At 44.6% G+C, this 17385-nt stretch overlaps 3 protein-coding genes and 1 non-coding gene across 7 annotated transcripts; all 4 read right to left on the reverse strand.

Moving 5' to 3' along the window:
• Window positions 1-335: 335 nt before the first annotated feature.
• On the reverse strand, window positions 336-3940 carry haus6 (HAUS augmin-like complex, subunit 6). Of its 4 annotated transcripts, none has more exons than XM_077588775.1 (15): window positions 3684-3934; window positions 3505-3600; window positions 3330-3417; window positions 3137-3269; window positions 2933-3077; window positions 2799-2861; window positions 2665-2716; window positions 2341-2514; window positions 2085-2278; window positions 1369-1486; window positions 1207-1300; window positions 1077-1137; window positions 720-849; window positions 564-644; window positions 336-502 (listed from the first exon to the last, which is right to left on the reverse strand). In XM_077588775.1, exons 1-15 carry the CDS (start codon window positions 3797-3799, stop codon window positions 374-376), a joined length of 1674 nt encoding a protein of 557 aa, XP_077444901.1. In that variant the 5' UTR covers window positions 3800-3934; the 3' UTR covers window positions 336-373. The 4 variants fall into 4 exon arrangements, with proteins under 4 accessions (XP_077444901.1, XP_077444900.1, XP_077444899.1 ...); XM_077588774.1 differs by having other exon boundaries at window positions 720-846; window positions 2653-2716; XM_077588773.1 differs by having other exon boundaries at window positions 2653-2716.
• Window positions 917-1047, reverse strand: LOC144066479 (small Cajal body-specific RNA 8). The gene has a single exon (XR_013297644.1).
• A 345-nt stretch (window positions 3941-4285) lies between the features above and the next one.
• Window positions 4286-9915, reverse strand: plaa (phospholipase A2-activating protein). Its single transcript, XM_077588772.1, has 14 exons — window positions 9688-9915; window positions 9174-9367; window positions 8953-9053; window positions 8767-8887; window positions 7482-7649; window positions 7272-7407; window positions 7011-7180; window positions 6378-6529; window positions 6094-6313; window positions 5964-6029; window positions 5830-5895; window positions 5282-5365; window positions 5046-5210; window positions 4286-4971 (listed from the first exon to the last, which is right to left on the reverse strand). The coding sequence occupies exons 1-14, from the start codon at window positions 9846-9848 to the stop codon at window positions 4403-4405; spliced, it is 2373 nt and encodes a 790-aa protein (XP_077444898.1). The 5' UTR covers window positions 9849-9915; the 3' UTR covers window positions 4286-4402.
• Window positions 9916-11094: 1179 nt separating this feature from the next.
• rcor2 (REST corepressor 2) lies at window positions 11095-17165 on the reverse strand. Its single transcript, XM_077588777.1, has 14 exons — window positions 16958-17165; window positions 15738-15876; window positions 15476-15532; window positions 14794-14874; window positions 14646-14698; window positions 14419-14580; window positions 14120-14244; window positions 13989-14055; window positions 13371-13610; window positions 13232-13309; window positions 13106-13163; window positions 12725-12792; window positions 12501-12650; window positions 11095-11901 (listed from the first exon to the last, which is right to left on the reverse strand). Exons 2-14 carry the CDS (start codon window positions 15859-15861, stop codon window positions 11566-11568), a joined length of 1599 nt encoding a protein of 532 aa, XP_077444903.1. The 5' UTR covers window positions 15862-15876; window positions 16958-17165; the 3' UTR covers window positions 11095-11565.
• Between the last annotated feature and the right edge of the window lie 220 nt (window positions 17166-17385).

Raw genomic sequence — 17385 nt, forward strand, 5'->3', positions numbered from 1 at the left:
ATATTTTTAACCACCATACCACGGAATATGATTTACTAACAACGGCAGTTATTTTTGTTTAACAATCGATTAATACTGTGAGTGTTTCAGGCAAACAGAAATACATACTCCCCTGATGCAAGATGGCCACAGTTCAACATCTGACCTTCCTAACCTGATAAAAAATGCTTTTAAAATAGTTTCACATTTGCAAAATATATTCAATATTAGGATCATTTCACACAGTTTAGTTTGTTATGTTCATCACTACTTCCCAATTTATACTCCAATAAAATGCAAAAGAAGCACAATGTGATCTGATTCAAGCTAGCATCTCAGAATAACAATAACAAGAATGACAAAGAAGTTATTTCCTTTAATACCAATTTATGACTTAAAACGAATTATCCGGAGTGCGAGGAATTTGTTTTCGGGTGCGAAATGGATCATTATACAGGATTTCAGCCACCTGTTCAAGTTCCAAACCAACATCCCAACTCCCTGTGGCGACTGCATCTGCAAACTAACAAACACAATTTAAAAATCACAGCACTACTCATTGATGCGACAAAAAAATACTATACCTGTTCAGCAAGATTATCACATTCCAGGTCCAAAATGTTCTTTCCCGGGGTTCGTAGCGCTTTAACGACCCTAGCGGTAGTCTGCGATGAAAAAAAAAAACGGATCGAAAGTGAATGAAGTAAATCCCAAAAGATGAACGTTGCCATCATAAGCACCTGTGGCGCTAAAGTTGGAATCTGGCGAGCTTCTGGCGACATGTCAAGAAGCTCCTCGAGGTTTATCGGATAGTTGTCTTCACACTCTTGGAGACTTTCATCTTCTACGGGCAAGTCCAATGAAAACCTGCTGGCAAATAACATTATTTAACGGTTGGAAAAGCAGAATTGTTGACAACCCCTACAAATGAATGGTCTCATGTCTGCTCCGTATCTGTCTGTGGTGATTTCCCTCAACTCACCACAGTCATCAGAGAGCACGGATGCTATCGGGAGGACTAGTGACGGACAGACCACCGTTCTGGACTGCCCAGGTATCTGCCTCCCATAAAAAAAAAACGCTGACAAAACGCTTACCTTTCGAGACCCGGCGAGATATTGCCTTCACCTTCCGCTGGATTACGCGCTAAACACTTCTCTGGATTTTGACAAAAGCATCAAGTTAAATTCCATTGATCCAAAATGGTCATTTAAAGACGGCACTCACCAGGAAGCACAGGAGGAAACTGTGAGAAGACGCTATCGTCGCCATCGCTCGGTCCCAGTGGCGGGATAGACAAGGGCGAAAGAAAATCCAGCACCTTCAAAAGCAGGATTTTGAACACGAGAACAACCGTACAAGAACGTGAGGTCCAAAACGATGTCTCACCGGATCGCCGTCGAGCAATAAGAATTTTTTCTTGTCCGACCACTTGTTGTCGGACTCGGCTTCCAGTTCTCTGATGCCACTCATCACTTTTGGAGTTACCTCCTGTGAGATCTTTAATCTAGAACAGGGGTGTCAAACTCGGGTTGGTTCGCAGGCTGCATTAACAACAAGTCCATTTCACGTGGGTCAGACCATTTTAGATCTAATATTTTTTTAATTGGATTAAAATAACTAGATCAAAAGCCCTAATAGTTCTTTTTTTAATATATCTAAAGCAATTTTTATTTGAGCTTTTTTTTCTCTTAGTTATGAAAAATTTCTTTTAATCATGTTTTTCATTTCAAATGGAAACAAAATATATGTTTTAATCATGTTCAATATTAAAGTGGAAAAGGGAAAATATCTATATATTTATTTTTAGATCTTGCAAAATGCGCTTTGAACTAAAAACACAAAAGAAATTGACACTGCGGCTAAAAATACGATGCGCCATATAGTCGTGAAAATACGGTACATCTATAACCATTTGAATTTGATCCTAAAACAGAAAGTCAGCACTCATGATTTACTTTCTCGGGCCGCACAAAATGATGCGGCGGGCCAGATTTGGCCCCCGGGCCGCTACTTTGACACCTGTGATCTAGAAGGTCCAGTAAACCAGTTAGATTCCAAAATATCCACACACCTAGCGTTAATTTAGCCACACGTGGGCTTACCGAAGGAGTTCAAGTCGAAGTTGCTGGCTGGCCAATTCCTGCTGTCGATCCTGTAAGCGCTGCCGGTTGATCGAGGGGGGACGGAGACCATGCTTTCCGCGCTCCTCATTCAGGAGTCGCAGGGATCGGTTCAACAAATCCAAGGGGCAGAGGAGGTTCAGCTGACCGCCCTCGTACATTTTCCCCGAGCTCAACTGTCAAAACGCAAGTGAGGCATCACGGTCGGCACTTCCACAGCAAGGGGGGCCGCGCTCACCTGCTGTGGGGATTGCTCGATCCTCTCTCGCAGGCTCGGGGGGATGTGGAGGACGCAATCCGTGCCGTCCAGTACGTACTGATTAGCTTCTCCTTTTAGGACGCTTTCCAAAATCTGACTGTCTCCCTCGGTGGTGGACAGCATTGCGTCCACGTCTGACCACAGGGATCGAACCTGAAAACAGTAATTGACAATTACGGTTAGGACACATACCGTATTTTCACGACTATAAGGCGCACACAAGTGTAAAATTTTCTCCAAAATAGACAGGGCGCCTTATAATCCAGCAATTAAAAAAACCCTATTATTCACTTTGACTATGACCTTTTCAGCTTTGGAAGACTGTCCCTCTTGTGAAGAATCACCACTCTGCTGTCTGAAATGCAATTCACAAAAAATACAAATGAAACTGCCTGACTAAACGTTATAAAATAAATTAATGATACAGCCAAACCTACTTGAGCAGTTCATCATATTTCTGAGTCTCAGCTTTGATTTCTTGCATGGACTTCAAGATATTCCTGCAAGACGAATTGGAGCCAAATTAGTTTCCAATCCTGTTTGTGGGTTAAATGCTAAAACTGAAACTCACCGTTCTCTTGTCTGGTACTCCAAAAGAACATATTGCTGCTGTTCCTCCACCTTCAAAAACCTTTTTTGGGCCATACGGAGTCTCTTAAGCGCCATGTCTCTGGACGCCGATGGCTTGGCGGCAGTTTCTGGCACCCAACTATCATCTGAAGACAAAAAAAATTAGACTAACTTGAAAAAAAAAACACAAATGTACCAAGCCTACCTGTGGTGAAGGTTTTCAATTCCTGCATCATGACGTGCATAGCTACATGGACTATCAAATTAATAAATTTGGGGCCTCCGGGAGTGAGTAACAATGAGCCAAGGATTTTGGAGCCTCCATATCCAGTTTCCTCCTAATGGCAAGAAAATGTCAATTCATATAACAACATGAGACAAATAATGAACGTATTCACCATAATTTCTCGCAGCCAAACGGCAGCCTTTTTACGAAAAACGGCCTTGTCTTTTTTACCAACTGCACCACAGAGAGGCGAATAGGAACTAAAGTGTGGAGGAAAACAATTAATAACATTCCACGGGCAGCAATCCAATAATCCTACGTACGTGAAGGTCTCAAATCCTACGTACCTGAAGGTCTCACGAAATCGTGTAGAATTGAGTTTTTCCAACAGGAAACCCATGACAATGTAAAAGGCGTCGTTGTTTGGTTTATCAAACATATTTCTAACAAATACACGAAACACATTCAGCCCGGACGAGTATAATAATTCTATTATCATTTAAGGGATGCCAAAAAATAGACTTACGGGCTGAGATTTAGGCGTGGTAAGACGCTATACTTGCCAGGTTGAAAATCCAATGCGAGTAGACAATTCCACAAATATTGGCCGAAATCTTTTCGTTGGGGATTGTTGTTCGCCATTGCAAAGTAAAAGTAAACAAAAAGATGAGGAAAAGGGCATTAAATGATCCCTCGACGTAGCGCCCACAATGTTTATCCTACTAAACTCGTCTAAACATTACCGCCAAATTTATAGCAAATATACCCGGATGTTGTCTTCTGTGGCAGTGACCGTGTTTATTCCTCTTTTCTTACATTATCGCCACCTAGCGGAACGGAGTATGAAATCACCGTTAAAAAAGGGTAAATAAAACACGTAAACAATCATCTACATCTGATTTTGTAAATGTTTTATGGTTTGTAATTAAATCCAGTTGGGACTCATGTTAATCTAAAACCTATAACCTATTATTTATTAAATCTGGTACATTTAAGACCATTAATTCCCTACCTAACATGTTTTATTTATGTTTTGTTATGCAGGAGATACTGCATTCATGTTGTATTCATGCACAGCTCTTAAACTGCTCAATAAAAACAATTTAATTGAGTTGATTCTAGAATACATATCATTAAACTGTATTATTTTTATTTCTTGGAGCACATACAAGTCAACGTCTCCCGCACACAATCAGCAGTGCAGCTGAATGTCCAAGTATTTTTTATATGAGATTGTCGGTTTTCTCACTGCAGTTCTTGTAAAACCAACCGACAACACTCGCCCAGTTTGGAGGGATCGGAAACGGAAGAGTATTGCGATATTTGCACGTTGACCCCGAGAGAGCGGGCCAAATCCCGGGCGGTTTGGTCGGCGGCCACGGTGGTTCCCAGCGCCACCAGCAGCCGAAAGACGGCTTCTTTGTCCTGCACGGTCTCCAGGGCTCGACTTGCCACGGACAGGCACTGCGCTTTGGCTTCCAGGTCGGGTTGCGCGTGCAGGCAGGTGGCGTAGTTGAGCACCAGCGTGGCCAGAGCAATGTGGATGTTCTTATTGCACACGGTGGCTAAGTCGGCCGCCCGAGATAGGACGGTCTCGCGCTGACCCATGAGCAACGCTCGCCCGTGCCCGCTTCCGAAGCAGTTGCACAGGGTCCGCAGCGCCAGCATCTGATTGGCGGCCCGGCCATCGGGCCTCATTAGGCTTAGCAGGTGGTTGCAAAGCTGGACGCCCTCCGCCTCGCCGCACAGACACTCGTTGACGTGCGGGTGGCGCACGGCTAGCCTGAGGATGTCGAGGACTGGAAATACGATATCTAGATGGACAGAAAAGAAGCACGTATCATCAACGTTGCCTCATTTTTTTCCCCAACAAAATGGCGGCCAAGACCTTCAGGCCAGTGCGAGGCCTTCCAGAGAAGGTTAATCTGTTGAATGGTGGGCGGGCACGCGTTTTGGGAGCTGACCGACGCCAGGAGCCTCTCCAGACTTTCCAGGAAATCTTCTGAAAGCTTGTGCTCTTGAGGAGCCCCAGCATTTAGCTCTTTTAGCTTGCCTAATCCAGAAAGGAACACGTTCGGCGTTCCGGAAAAAAACAGGACGTCGCGAGCGGTGGCATACGCTTACCGACGATTTGTGAAATATTAGCTTGCTCAAAGGTGACGCCGTCGGTCTTGGGGAAGTAAATGTTGGTGGTTCTCTGTTGTAGGCCTGCCAGAGAAAGTCAATCCAAATCTCAAATGGAAGCATATTTTAGGATTAGAAAAAACACTGCGGCTTTAATAACGATTGCTAGCTCCGATAAAGCTAGCATCTTTGTTGAACTTCGGGGTGGAGATTTTTGGGATGTTTATTTGAATTATCGTATTTTCACGACTATAAGGCGCACTTAAAAGTCTTAATTTTTCTCCAAAATAGACAGGGCGCCTTATAATCCAGTGCGCTTTATACATGGACCAATACTAAAATTGTTATCACAATAAAATCAAATAAATCAGTGCTTTATATATGGAAAAAAATGTGTCATTCATTGAGGGTGCGCCTTATAATACAGTGCGCCTTATAATACAGTGCGCCTTATAATACAGTGCGCCTTATAGTCGTGAAACTACGGTACATGAAAGCTAGCTGGCCCCGCTGATAGTCAGGTGTGTTCTTTGGGGTTAGTGACTCACCTGTCAAGGGATCCGCTACACCTTGAGGAGCCACCGCATCGGAACCTGGGATGTAACGACCAGAACCTATGGGATGTCGTCAGACCGTGTCAGTAAGGAAGCAAAGATCTTTTTTTCAAACAGAATTCCGACACCTGTGAAAGGATCGCCTCCAAAATTGGGCCTTCCGTCTGAGGAACCGGGAATGTACCGAGCTCCTCCTGTTGAACCAACAAAGAAATCACTCATATCTCGAGGCTTCTGCCAGAATGGCGTCTTTCTCACCAGTAAAAGGGTCCCCGCTAGCGGGTTGTGTGGGTCCCACCACGTGTCCTTTGGTGTTTTCGATGATAAAATTGGCCACCTGATCCAGGAACATGGGGCTGAGATCGTTCTTCTGCAAAAAGTTGTGCGCCGTCAGCCAGGGGTCCTCCGACACATTGTAAGGCAGCTTCATGGACGGACCGCCCTCATTCACGTCGATCGTGAAGACATAATCGTACTCCTGCGGACGACATGGGTTAAGATGCAAAATGTGTGGGGGTTCAGATCTTACAATGTAGACTCACCTTTCCTTCGTACATGACACTTTTGGAGGTCTGCTGGTTGGATCCACCCACCACGTCGCCGATTTTCACCCAGCGACTGTCACTCACGCTCCACTGGTAGGCCTCCACCTTCTCCCCATCTTTGATCAGTCGAGTCTGCCCATCACGATTCCCTAAAAAGACCCCCAAAAAATCCCAACAATCCAGCCTGTAGGTAGTATTTCAATTTACAGTGGTACCTCGTGATACAACATGCTCGTGGTACGATGAAAATTTCGATCGAATAATTCGCTCGCGATACGATTAAAATTTCGAGATGTGACCAAGCCAGGTGGCCATGACATGAGGCTGTTTATCATTGTAGCGAAATGAGTCTAATTTTACTTCTATTAAACACATTTTATTACTATTAAACCACTCGTTATTTATTACTTTGTCAATATATGTCGAATTAGAAGAAATAAAACATTTTTTTCCAATCCAATATCCTGTTTTTGGTGTTTTTTCAGAGGGTTGGAACAAAATAATTTGCTTTCAATTCATTTCAATGGGAAACGTTCGCTCGAGTTACGAAAACCTCGACATACGATCTCAGTCTCGGAACGGATTACGATCGTATGTCGAGGCACCACTGTATTTATGTATTTTTAATACCGGGCTCATCGAGGTGTTCCCGTCCAGGAAGCTCCTCGATTTTGATGTCTCCGAGGTCTCCGGTCTTGGGGTCGATGGTGGCCTTGGAGAGCTCATCCTCAAAAGCCTGAAGGTCCTCCGCGCTGGCCACGCGGTCCTCGGCCTCCGTGAAAACTCGGATGATGCCGTCGCTAGAGAGCGAGTCAATAATAGCCAACAACTTATACACGTTGTTCTTTGACCGGATTGACTGAAAAACACTAAATAGGGTTGAAAGGTCACCTTGCGCCGACAGCAATGTCTCCATTCGTTAAGATGCAACAGCACCAAACGGACTGAGCGGGCAGGCGGATCGTCTGAGTGCATTCCTCACCCCGCCATATCCTCACAGTTCGGTCTTCTCCTGTGCTGACAAAATCTAGGCGGAGGACAAAAATAACTTGCCAAGAGCGTCTGTTTACGGTCCGAAAATCGGATTCGGGCTCGACGAACCTCGGCTATTGGGGAAAATGGCCATGCTGTAGATGTAGTTGGTGTGTCCGTAGTACACCTGAGCACATTCGCCCGTCACCAGCCACCTTCTGATACTCGTGTCATTGCTGCAGGAGAAGAACTCGGTGTTGCTGATCACTGCGAGACCCCGTACGCAGTCCTCGTGACCTGGAAGGCAAAGAATAATAAAAATACTATTACCGTATTTTCACAACTATAAGGCGCACATAAAAGTCTTAATTTTTCTCCAAAATAGACAGGGCGCCTTATAATCCAGTGCGCTTTATATATGGACCAATACTAAAATTGTTATCACGATAAAATAAAATAAATCAGTCGATAGGACAACTACGGCAAGCAGCCCCCGACTCTACTATTTTCCTGTATATAAAGTACTGCGCAGTGACTGCTGGGATATATAGTTTTTTTGTCAATACACCCAATGGATTGTGGCCTGGCGATCGGGATCAACACTAGCTAGCTACTATTTGCGAATGGATTGTGGCCTGGCGATCGGCATCAACACATTTGCGGACCATGGAAGACAGCCTTGGAATAGTTACGCTAGCTACTAGCTAGCTACTATTTGCAAATGGATTGTGGCCTGGCGATCGGCATCAACACATTTGCGAACCATGGAAGACAGCCGTGGAATAGTTACGCTACCTACTAGCTATCAACACAGCCTTGCAAAGCATGGAACACAGCCCCGGGCTAGTTACGCTAGCTACTAGCTAGCTACTATTTGCGAATGGATTGTGGCCGCCTGGACGAACGTATAAAACTCAGCGTTTTCGATGGACAATTGTTCAATTTGGACACAGAAAATGAGGACTTTGATGGTTTTGTGGGTGATGATGACGTGAGTACATTGTAAAATGGCTAAATAAAGTACAACCGAACTCAGTTTTGCTTCCGTTGCCTTTTTAAAAATGTGTTTTTAGTGTGCATTTGGTGCATGTAGCACCAAATTAGTGTGTTTGCCGTTGTAGTATATTGATACTATTAGTGCAAAGTTATCACAGCCGTCAACCTGGGTGTATTGACAAAAGGACTATATATCCCAGCAGTCACTGCGCACCGGAAATAGCGTCTGGGGCTGCTTCCGTAGACAGTGCCATTACAGTTCCATATATAATATATATGCCATGCCTGGCTGCGTCTATAAAAACGGTGCGTCCTTTGTGTGTGTAAAATACAGAAATAGCACTCGTTATTGACACTGCGGCTAAAATACGGTAATAATAATCATATTTTATGCTAGGAGAGCTTTCGCGTAGGCTACCTGTAAATGTAGTTTCGCATCGTCCTGCTTTCCAAAGCTTGATGGTTCTGTCCGCCGATCCAGACAGCATAAGTCCTTGTTCGGGCAACATGGCCACCGCCCAAACCGCCGCCGAATGACCCTGCCGAAGAATTACGGATATTCAAATCAAACTTTTATAGACTTAAAAATATCCATTAAACATACCTGCAGTGTCATCATGCACTTTTCACTGAGCCACACTTTGGCGGTGGTGTCCCAAGAGCCACTTAAAAGTGTCCCAAACTTCCCGGATGACAAAGTACAAACTGTAAAACATTCAAAAGGTGAACTAAGAAGATCTTTTATTTCAAAAAAGTAAAAAAAACACGATCAATATCTTCATTTTCAATAGGGTTCAAGTCAGGGATTTGAATGTAAGGACTCACCTGTGTTTTTATGGCCTGTTAGCGTGTACACGGGATTTGGTTTGTCCAGAGTAAATACACAAATGTTATTATCGTTCCCCCCGGTGGCAATGAGTCCTCGGGGGTACATCTCACTCGGTCCGATAATGCATACACACGATACAAAATTGGAGTGGCCGGATATGCATTGCATCTCCTTGAAAGCATTGTCCGGACTGTGAAGAAAAAGAAGAAGAAAAAAACACTGTGAATGATGCGATCGCGGTGAAATTACCTTGAATTACGAGCTCCATCAATACAGTCAATACGCTACTCCAGAATTTGACTTGCGATGTCAAACTTTACTTTATTAAAAGCTGCTTCTGAATGAATGACAACGCTAATTGTTGTACTACTTTGCACAAAGGGATTGCAGACAAATTAATATAACTATTAGCGCTGATATGAAAGATAATTCGTATATTGATTTCGCTCTTGAGTGATTTATGAACATTTAGGATGACTATTTGTATGATTGCAGGCTAAAGCTAGCTACCTTGAATTTGGGACCCAGATCCTGCCGGTCCGGTCTCTGGACACCGAAACGAAGCCTCCTTCTGGGAAATCAGCCGCTGCGAGACCCCGGACGTCCATTTCGTGACCCGGAATAGAGCATCGGAGTCTGTAAGAGTTGGACTGCGCCGTGTTTTCCTCCATTTTCACAGTGAAACCCAGAAGAACCGTGGGAGGACCCCTGGTTGCCTGTCACCACCCGGGCTAATAGCTAGCGGAAGTAGAATGACGTCACTTGCTTATTTTGTTTTTTTATAACATATTTTTATTTATATTTCTTGTATTGTGCATATTTGTGTTTTACTTTTTCACTGATTTTTATGTTTGTGATTGTTACAATATTTTTGTTTGAATACGGTTTACAGCAAAGAATAACTTTCAAAATGTAATTCGCTTAGCATTTCACAACAATGGCTTTGAGGCCATTTCATTTGAAAAGGAATTGTTTGGGATTTAACTGTATAATTCTGCTATGGACCATAAATCACCTAATATAAGTTTTTGTTTGTTTGGACAACGACGGTTTAAGACGCTTGAGACGAAACTAAATGAGTTAGTACTCAAAAAGACACATCAAATATGGCGACGACGTCAACGTTCAACCTACTGTTAGAATAACCGCAAATATATATTTATATTTATTATTGTATTTTTATAAAGCCTACCTCTGGCCCAAACTGTGGTTTTTAATTGCGTCCCTCATTGAACATGAACTTAATGATATCACTCATTAAAGGATAAAAACATAATAGTCAACGGAAATGCTCTGACGTCACGCCAAAGTCGTCGAAAATTCGAGCATTTTTGCATCAGATTTCGTCATTAACTAATCGACAATCATTGAAGGTGATAAGAAAACCCGATTTGCTATAAAAATCCACTTTTTACTGTGTAGACATTTCTTTATTCTAGAAAAGAAAAACAAATGTAAACAATTTCTCACATAGAGCACACAATTATTCCACATGAAAACAAAAATAAAATGTTCTTTGTAAATTAAAATTAAAAAAAAAAAAAACAGCTTAAAACAACTTTTGTCAGTCCTTTAGTCATCCTAACATGCCACCAAAGCAAACACAGCAAATTCTCGGACCATTTTGGATAAGTTTCATTTATCAAAAACATATTAGCAGCTGTCATGAGAAGGTCTTCCTTTTTTTGTGCTTTTAAAGCGACAACTGACTTTGGCTGAATAAGTTGTTAGTTTCAGGAGACTAGGTTAAAAAAAAAGAAGACACAAAAGGCTCCTAAGTGCTTTGTCAATAATTAACAATCTAAACAATCATCATCTACCCTATACTTCATAGTAAAATAGTAGTTTTAAAACAAAAAACACACATTTTAATCCAGTTCATACCAGGAAAACAAAGCTGAGGGCAAAAAGGCTTTTTTTTGTTTTGTTTTTTCCTCGTCAAGGATTCAAGTCAAAACGCAAAAGCTTTTCAAACTACAGGTAGCGTTTGGAATTAATCTGTTGAATAACAAGAGTGGTCAGGAGGTAGGTAAGACAGTGCAGATATCATACAAACACATAAGAGCTGACATTTTGATTTAAAATGAGAAACTTTCCATGGGAAATGAAATCCCAAGTTTGGCTTTAAAACGTAAATAGAAGTACATTTTCAAACACAATAACACTGGTGAGAAAAACTTTCAGTGGCGGCGGCTGCGATTTGAAAAAAAAAAAAAACAAGTGCTAGATAGCTGTCAATCTTCAAAAATATTACGATCGCGTCCCCCCCCCCAAATTCCTAAAAAAATCTCTTATAGTCTCGTGGAAAGTTCTTTCCAACTTCACTTCCCATGGAAAGCTTAGCGAAAACGCTCAAGCGCTTTCGCGACACGACCCCGTTCGTCCCTCCTAGTGAGAGTTGACCTGCTCGACCTTGATGCCCACCAGCGACGGCGGCATCTGCGTGGCGACGGCGGGCGAGGAGCTGGGAGGCGAAGCCCGCAGGGTCCCGCCGGATGAGGTGACCGCCGGCCGGATCAATGGCGGCGGCGGGTGGTTGTGAGGAGCCCGGTTTTGCAGCGGGCGAGTCTGCAGCGGCGGAGGCTGGCGGAGCAGACTGGGCGGGGCCGAGGGCGGCGCCGGGCGCAGCAGCGGGGGAGGCTGCGAGAGGGACGAGGGGGTCTGGGTGGAGGAGTGGGGCGAGGAGCTTCCGGCGGCGTCGGAAGAGGAATCTTCCATTTTGACCTGGCGAAGGCAGGGAAGGTACAAACGGGGTTGCCAGGTTCAAATGAATCTTTAAAGGACGTCTCCGAGCGTGTGCGGTCGATTGGTCGCCGGTCTTTTGGTCGCCCAGACCGCGACAACGGGCGACCAAAAGACCGGCGACCAAAAGACCGGCGACCAAAAGACCGACGGCCAAAACAAGGTAAAACAACACGGTCTACGCATCAATAAAAGCTAACAATGGCCATGAGCAGTTTCACTGAGCCGACGTGTGAGTGTATGAGTTTGTATGTACATGCGTTGGCCCTTTAAGAAGCGACGTCAGTCAGGGTCTTAACAAGTTCTCCAACAAAAAACAATAAAAGTCCGGGAAATTTGGAGCTTTTCTTCAGCCTAATAATTACTAGGGCATTAAGTATGACTAAATAGTCATTCGCAGTTTGTATTTAGGGAATTTGAGCAACAATTTAAATGGTAATTATCAATAACCTTCCGGGCGACCAATCGACCGGCGACCAATCGACCGGCGACCAATCGACCGGCGACCAATCGACCGGCGACCAATCGACAGGCGACCAATCGACCGTGCACCGTCGCCGAGTATGAAAGCGTTTCCCCACCTCTTCCTCCTCGGCGCCCCCTTCACCGGGAGCCACCATCTCCTGGCCACACCTCCTCAGGTCCCGTGTGGCCACTTGCTCGGCGGCCCACTCCCTTAGCACCTCGTCCAGGTTGAACCTGCGGCGGTAGCTCACGAAGAAGGAGCTCACCTGTGAGCGCGAGCCAAGACGGGGTGACGGTGACCGTGTGTCCGAGTGGGGCGGGGCTTGTCGAGCAGGTTTACCTGAGCGGACGTCTTGTTTCCGATCACTTCGGCAATGGCGGTGAAGTCTTTGCCGTAGCGGCGGATCGCTACGTCGCATTAGGGGGAAAAAATGAAGAGTGTGTTCTGAATTAAAAATATGTCTGCCTTCAAATTATATCTAAAGAAAATCATCATTTCATTTATTTCCCCTTTAAATCGATGAAAATACATAATTTGATTTTTGGGGAGTGGATTTTTATAGTTTTGATACAAAATGCGTTTTTAGGAGCAGTCGTAGTAGTATTTGTCTCCACCTTGTGGGCTTCCTGTGTGTGGCTCCAGTTTTTTTAGCTAGGTCTACAATGTCTTGTGTGTCTTAATGATCCCAAATGTATGATGCAAAATTCGCGAGTTGTTTACCTTGCACCGCCAGCAATTGCTCCTCCGACGTCCAGCGAGCGTTCATTTTGGAAGTGGCCTACGAAAGAGGACCGCCCCATTTAAGAGGAGCCAATCACAGCCAGAAAAACAAAAAAATCAATCTACCTCAGTCGGTTTGAAACCGTCGACGCCTTCGTTGAGGCTCAGTTTCAAACTGCTGTTGCTTTGTTTGATACTTTGGACCTGAAAGCGAAAGTGCTCGGTTGGCAGGTGGCGCGCGAGCGCTAACGTAGCATCGGCGCACCTGTCGTTTGAGCGACACAAGCTGCGTGTCCAGCTGTCGTATCGTCAGCACGCCGGAATCGTGCGAGGCGGACACAGACGTGATGTCGGCCTGTTCCAGGTACATGCCCTTGGGCGGCCGGCGCCGCGCCCGCAGCGGGTGGTGGCGGTACTGAGCCCCGACGTTCTCCTTCTTGATCAGGCCGGAGCGACCGGGGATCACTTTGTCCGAGGGGGCGTGGCTGGCGTTCTGTTTGGCGGCCTGCGTGGGGACGAGAGTTGACGTGACCGGACGTTTCGTCGAACGGACGTTTCGTCGAACGGACGTTTGGTAGAACGGACGTTTGGTAGAACGGACATTTGGTAGAACGGACGTTTGGTCGCCGGGTTCGCTCGCTGTCAAATTATGACAGAGAGTTTACTGTTGATATTTTGATATTAGATATTTAGATATTAAACTCACTCTCTCTCATGATTATAATTTTGAGAGCTGGTTTCAACAGTAACAACCCGGCGACCAACCGTCCGTTCTACCAAACGTCCGTTCTACCAAACGTCTTTCGACGAAACGTCCGAGTACCAAGAGTTGACAGTATGGACTTTTTGGGACATTTTTTAATTTTTTTTTCGTCACGCTCACCTCCTTTTTGGCGAATAGCTCAAAGTCGCTGTCACTGCCTGGATCGCCTTCTTCCAGCTCGTCGTTGCTACATTTGAAGAACACAGGTTTCATACTTTTTGTTTTGCATGGGGGTTGGTTTGTGTACTCACCTATCATCTTTTTCTCTCTTGCTAATCAGCCTCCTGGCCTGCCGGTCCATGACCGAGGTTCTGGTTCTTGTCTTCTTCCAGCCATAGTAGTACTTCACTAAGCTAGATATCAACTTGTCTGGAAGCTAGAAACAAACAAAACAGTCTTAAAACATTTGCTCCATGTATTTATATGCCTGGTGGGCCGCCAGGCTTTTTTTTTTAAGTATTATTCGTAAATGTCTCATGGTCATTATTTCAAAAACCCAATGTTGACATAACATTCTTATTGTTTAAGTTAGTTTTTTGGGTGGTCCTACCATCTGCTGAATCCGGTGGAAGCTCTTCCCGTGGAAGCTGAAGGCCTGCTCGAACAGAACTTTGTCTTCTACCGTCCACTCGTCGGGGAAGGGCGTAAAATTGGCCAAGTCGGCTAGCGAGCGCTCCACGTCGTGCTTGTGCCACAGTAGCATGCCCAGCGCCTGGTGGCGGTGTTCGCGCGTCAGGGTGCTTGAGCGATCCACGTGACAAAAATAAGCTATCTTACCTGCTCCATATTGTACCCATGTTTCTCTTTCGCCATCAGAATGTACTCGTCCACTGCCAGGGACCAAAATGACAACACCCCAAAAAATTAATGAATGAAAAGACAAGGAGAGTACCCCAAAAAATGTTGTAAAAAAGTGAGTGCGTACACATTGCATCTGACAGCTGACCGTTGGGACACCAGACCAACATGCTTCTTTGGTCCTTCTCATCATGACGGGCCAGACCATCTGCAATGGAAACCCATGTTCATAATACTCGTCTGTTCGGGCAAAAATACCGTATTTTCACGACTATAAGGCGCACATAAAAGTCTTAAATTTTCTCCAAAATAGACAGGGCGCCTTATAATCCAGTGCGCTTTATATATGGACCAATACTAAAATTGTTATCACGATAAAATAAAATAAATCAGTCGATAGGGTACACCATCTCTCACAACTACGGCAAGCAGCCCCCGACTCTACTATTTTCCCCGTAGACAAAGTACTGCGCAATGACTGCTGGGATATGTAGTTCTTTTGTCAATACACCCAATGGATTGTGGCCTGTATACATGGACATCAATACAGCTTGACGAAGCATGGAAAGCACCGTTGGAAAAGTTACGCTAGCTACTAGCTAGCTACTATTTGCGAATAGATTGTGGCTATACGATATTCTTATATAATATATATGCGTCTAAAAAAACGGTGCGTCCTTTGTGTGTTTAAAATACAGAAATAGCACTCGTTACTGACACTGCGGCTAAAAATACGATGCGCCATATAGTCGTGAAAATGCGGTAAGTCCAGGGAGCGCTGGAATTGTACTTTGGAGTTCAGAACTGACCTGGTTTGAACTCCGGGATCTGAGCCTGGTAGTCCCCGCCCACTCGGATCATACTGTCTGTGGAAGAGAGAGACTTTTTATTTATTTATTTCGTTTAATGACGGATGTGGGCGTGGCAGGGAAGACAACATGGTTAAATGTGAAGAAAAATGACAAATAGGGCAGGGCATTTTTTTTGCATAATGCCTGATTTTGATTTTTTTGTTTTTTTTCCCGGAATAACAGTGAAGCCGTTACATAATTTAGGTTTATTGGATCAAACCGTGAGCATGCTCTTCATCGCTGCTTTCCTCCTCGGAATGCGGCTGACTGTTGCCATTGACGACGGTCTTAGCTCGGCTCCTGGATAGGACGCCGGTCCCGGAGCGCTCCATCACCGAGGGCATGACTTCGCAAGGACCCTGAACACATCATTTAAAAAAAAAAAAAAGTTTTATTTCCACTTAACTGAGCAATACACTTTCCAACCTCCATTGAAAAGCTGATAAACCCCAAATACATTTATAAACGTATATTATTGGAGTAAAACCACTCCAAACTTGAGAAAGAAATAATGGAAGATGCTCATTGGTCACATGAGGCGCACTGGAAATTGACCATTGCATCAAAATAGTTCATGCAAAAGGGGTAAAATATGTTAAATAGGAATTGTCGCATAATGGGAGGCTCTGTAAGGGGGTCTTTGTCTCTCAAAATGCCCCCCTTCCCCACCCCCCGTTACGCCCCCCTCCCTTCCATAACAGCAACAGCTGTCCCGACATGAACATATTCATAAATATATTTCTACATATTTCAATGATGGGTGCATCTGAAAGGAAATCACATATATCGGCCTAACTTCTTACTCTGTATAATCATTTATTATTATTGAATTATGAATTGCGGTTGAATCGTGTTTGCGGTAGCCTCGGTCACGCGGATGGGTAGCCTCGGTCAAAAATGATGAACACGGATTTTAGAAGTGAATTTTGAGCAGAATTAGGATTAAAAAACGACATACCGAAATGTCGATGATTTTTTTGGACGTATTGACGTTTTGATGATGCGCACTTTATCATTGGCCACCTTGCAATAACGCCGAATGGAGCAATTTAACGTATTTTAGAGGCAAAAATAATCCCGAATACAAAATTTGAATGACAGAACACCCCTCTTTGTTGATGATTCTTATGATAAAACACAAGTCCGTTCCTTTTGTTTTCAGCACGCTCCACGTCGATCGAATCTAGTGGAAGTCATTTAAAAGTCGTCTTTTTGGGGTCCAAAATCAGTCCGATTCTCGCGTGGGATTCCATCGCTTCGTGGGAAGTTGCTATTTGTTTAAAAATGATGGCCGGCGATCCTGCTTCTTAGTCCGATCGCTTTTCCCTAACATAGTTGGGATGCTATCGTTAGCCACTTAGCTCGCGGATGCTAGCACCTCCGCGTTACATTAGTAACGTTTACTCCGAGTTGGGAGTCAACATAACAGTCGCGTTGTACCTGCGTGCCTCGGTCCTCCGCCGGATTAAAAACTTATGCGTGGCTCTCTAATTCGCCGTGGTTTTGATAATCTCCTCCGAGCTCCCAAATAAAGATTTATTCCCCCAGATTACGCTTTAATTCCCCCCAAAATAGAATACAATGAACACAAGCAGCGGCGTGGAGCACAAATGGAAGCAGCCGGCGAGCCGCACGTCTCCCTCGGAATCGCTCGGTATCCCTCCGCCGAAGCCTCCCAGCTCCCCCGTATGGAGTGAGGGGCGGCGAAATAGTCCCCGTGACACGCGTCTCTCTGTTTTGCGTGGAATCTGCACCCACGGTGGTGGACATGAAGGAATAGGCTCGTCACAAATGTTTAAGAACATCCCAAGCGGACTACTTTAACGACTGCCTGCGGAGGGATGTGACAAGTGTGCATCTCTGTACTC

Source organism: Stigmatopora argus, chromosome 20, assembly GCF_051989625.1.
Source record: "Stigmatopora argus isolate UIUO_Sarg chromosome 20, RoL_Sarg_1.0, whole genome shotgun sequence".
NCBI lineage: Eukaryota > Metazoa > Chordata > Actinopteri > Syngnathiformes > Syngnathidae > Stigmatopora > Stigmatopora argus.

What these genes read in the sequence shown, in the direction of transcription:
- rcor2 (XM_077588777.1), bottom strand. Translation starts at nt 15,861, where the DNA reads ATGCCCTCGGTGATGGAGCGCTCCGGGACCGGCGTCCTATCCAGGAGC. An exon ending in GATCCCGGAGTTCAAACCAG is followed by an intron (nt 14,875 to 15,475) that starts GTCAGTTCTGAA and finishes TTTCCATTGCAG; the next exon opens with ATGGTCTGGCCCGTCATGAT. An exon ending in AAGAGAGAAAAAGATGATAG is followed by an intron (nt 14,056 to 14,119) that starts GTGAGTACACAA and finishes CTTCAAATGTAG; the next exon opens with CAACGACGAGCTGGAAGAAG.
- plaa (XM_077588772.1), bottom strand. Translation starts at nt 9,848, where the DNA reads ATGGAGGAAAACACGGCGCAGTCCAACTCTTACAGACTCCGATGCTCT. An exon ending in AGTGCATGATGACACTGCAG is followed by an intron (nt 8,888 to 8,952) that starts GTATGTTTAATG and finishes ATTCTTCGGCAG; the next exon opens with GGTCATTCGGCGGCGGTTTG. An exon ending in GTGTCATGTACGAAGGAAAG is followed by an intron (nt 6,314 to 6,377) that starts GTGAGTCTACAT and finishes TGTCGTCCGCAG; the next exon opens with GAGTACGATTATGTCTTCAC.
- haus6 (XM_077588773.1), bottom strand. Translation starts at nt 3,799, where the DNA reads ATGGCGAACAACAATCCCCAACGAAAAGATTTCGGCCAATATTTGTGG. An exon ending in CGATTTCGTGAGACCTTCAG is followed by an intron (nt 3,418 to 3,504) that starts GTACGTAGGATT and finishes TCCACACTTTAG; the next exon opens with TTCCTATTCGCCTCTCTGTG. An exon ending in GTTTCCTCCTGTGCTTCCTG is followed by an intron (nt 1,138 to 1,206) that starts GTGAGTGCCGTC and finishes GTCAAAATCCAG; the next exon opens with AGAAGTGTTTAGCGCGTAAT.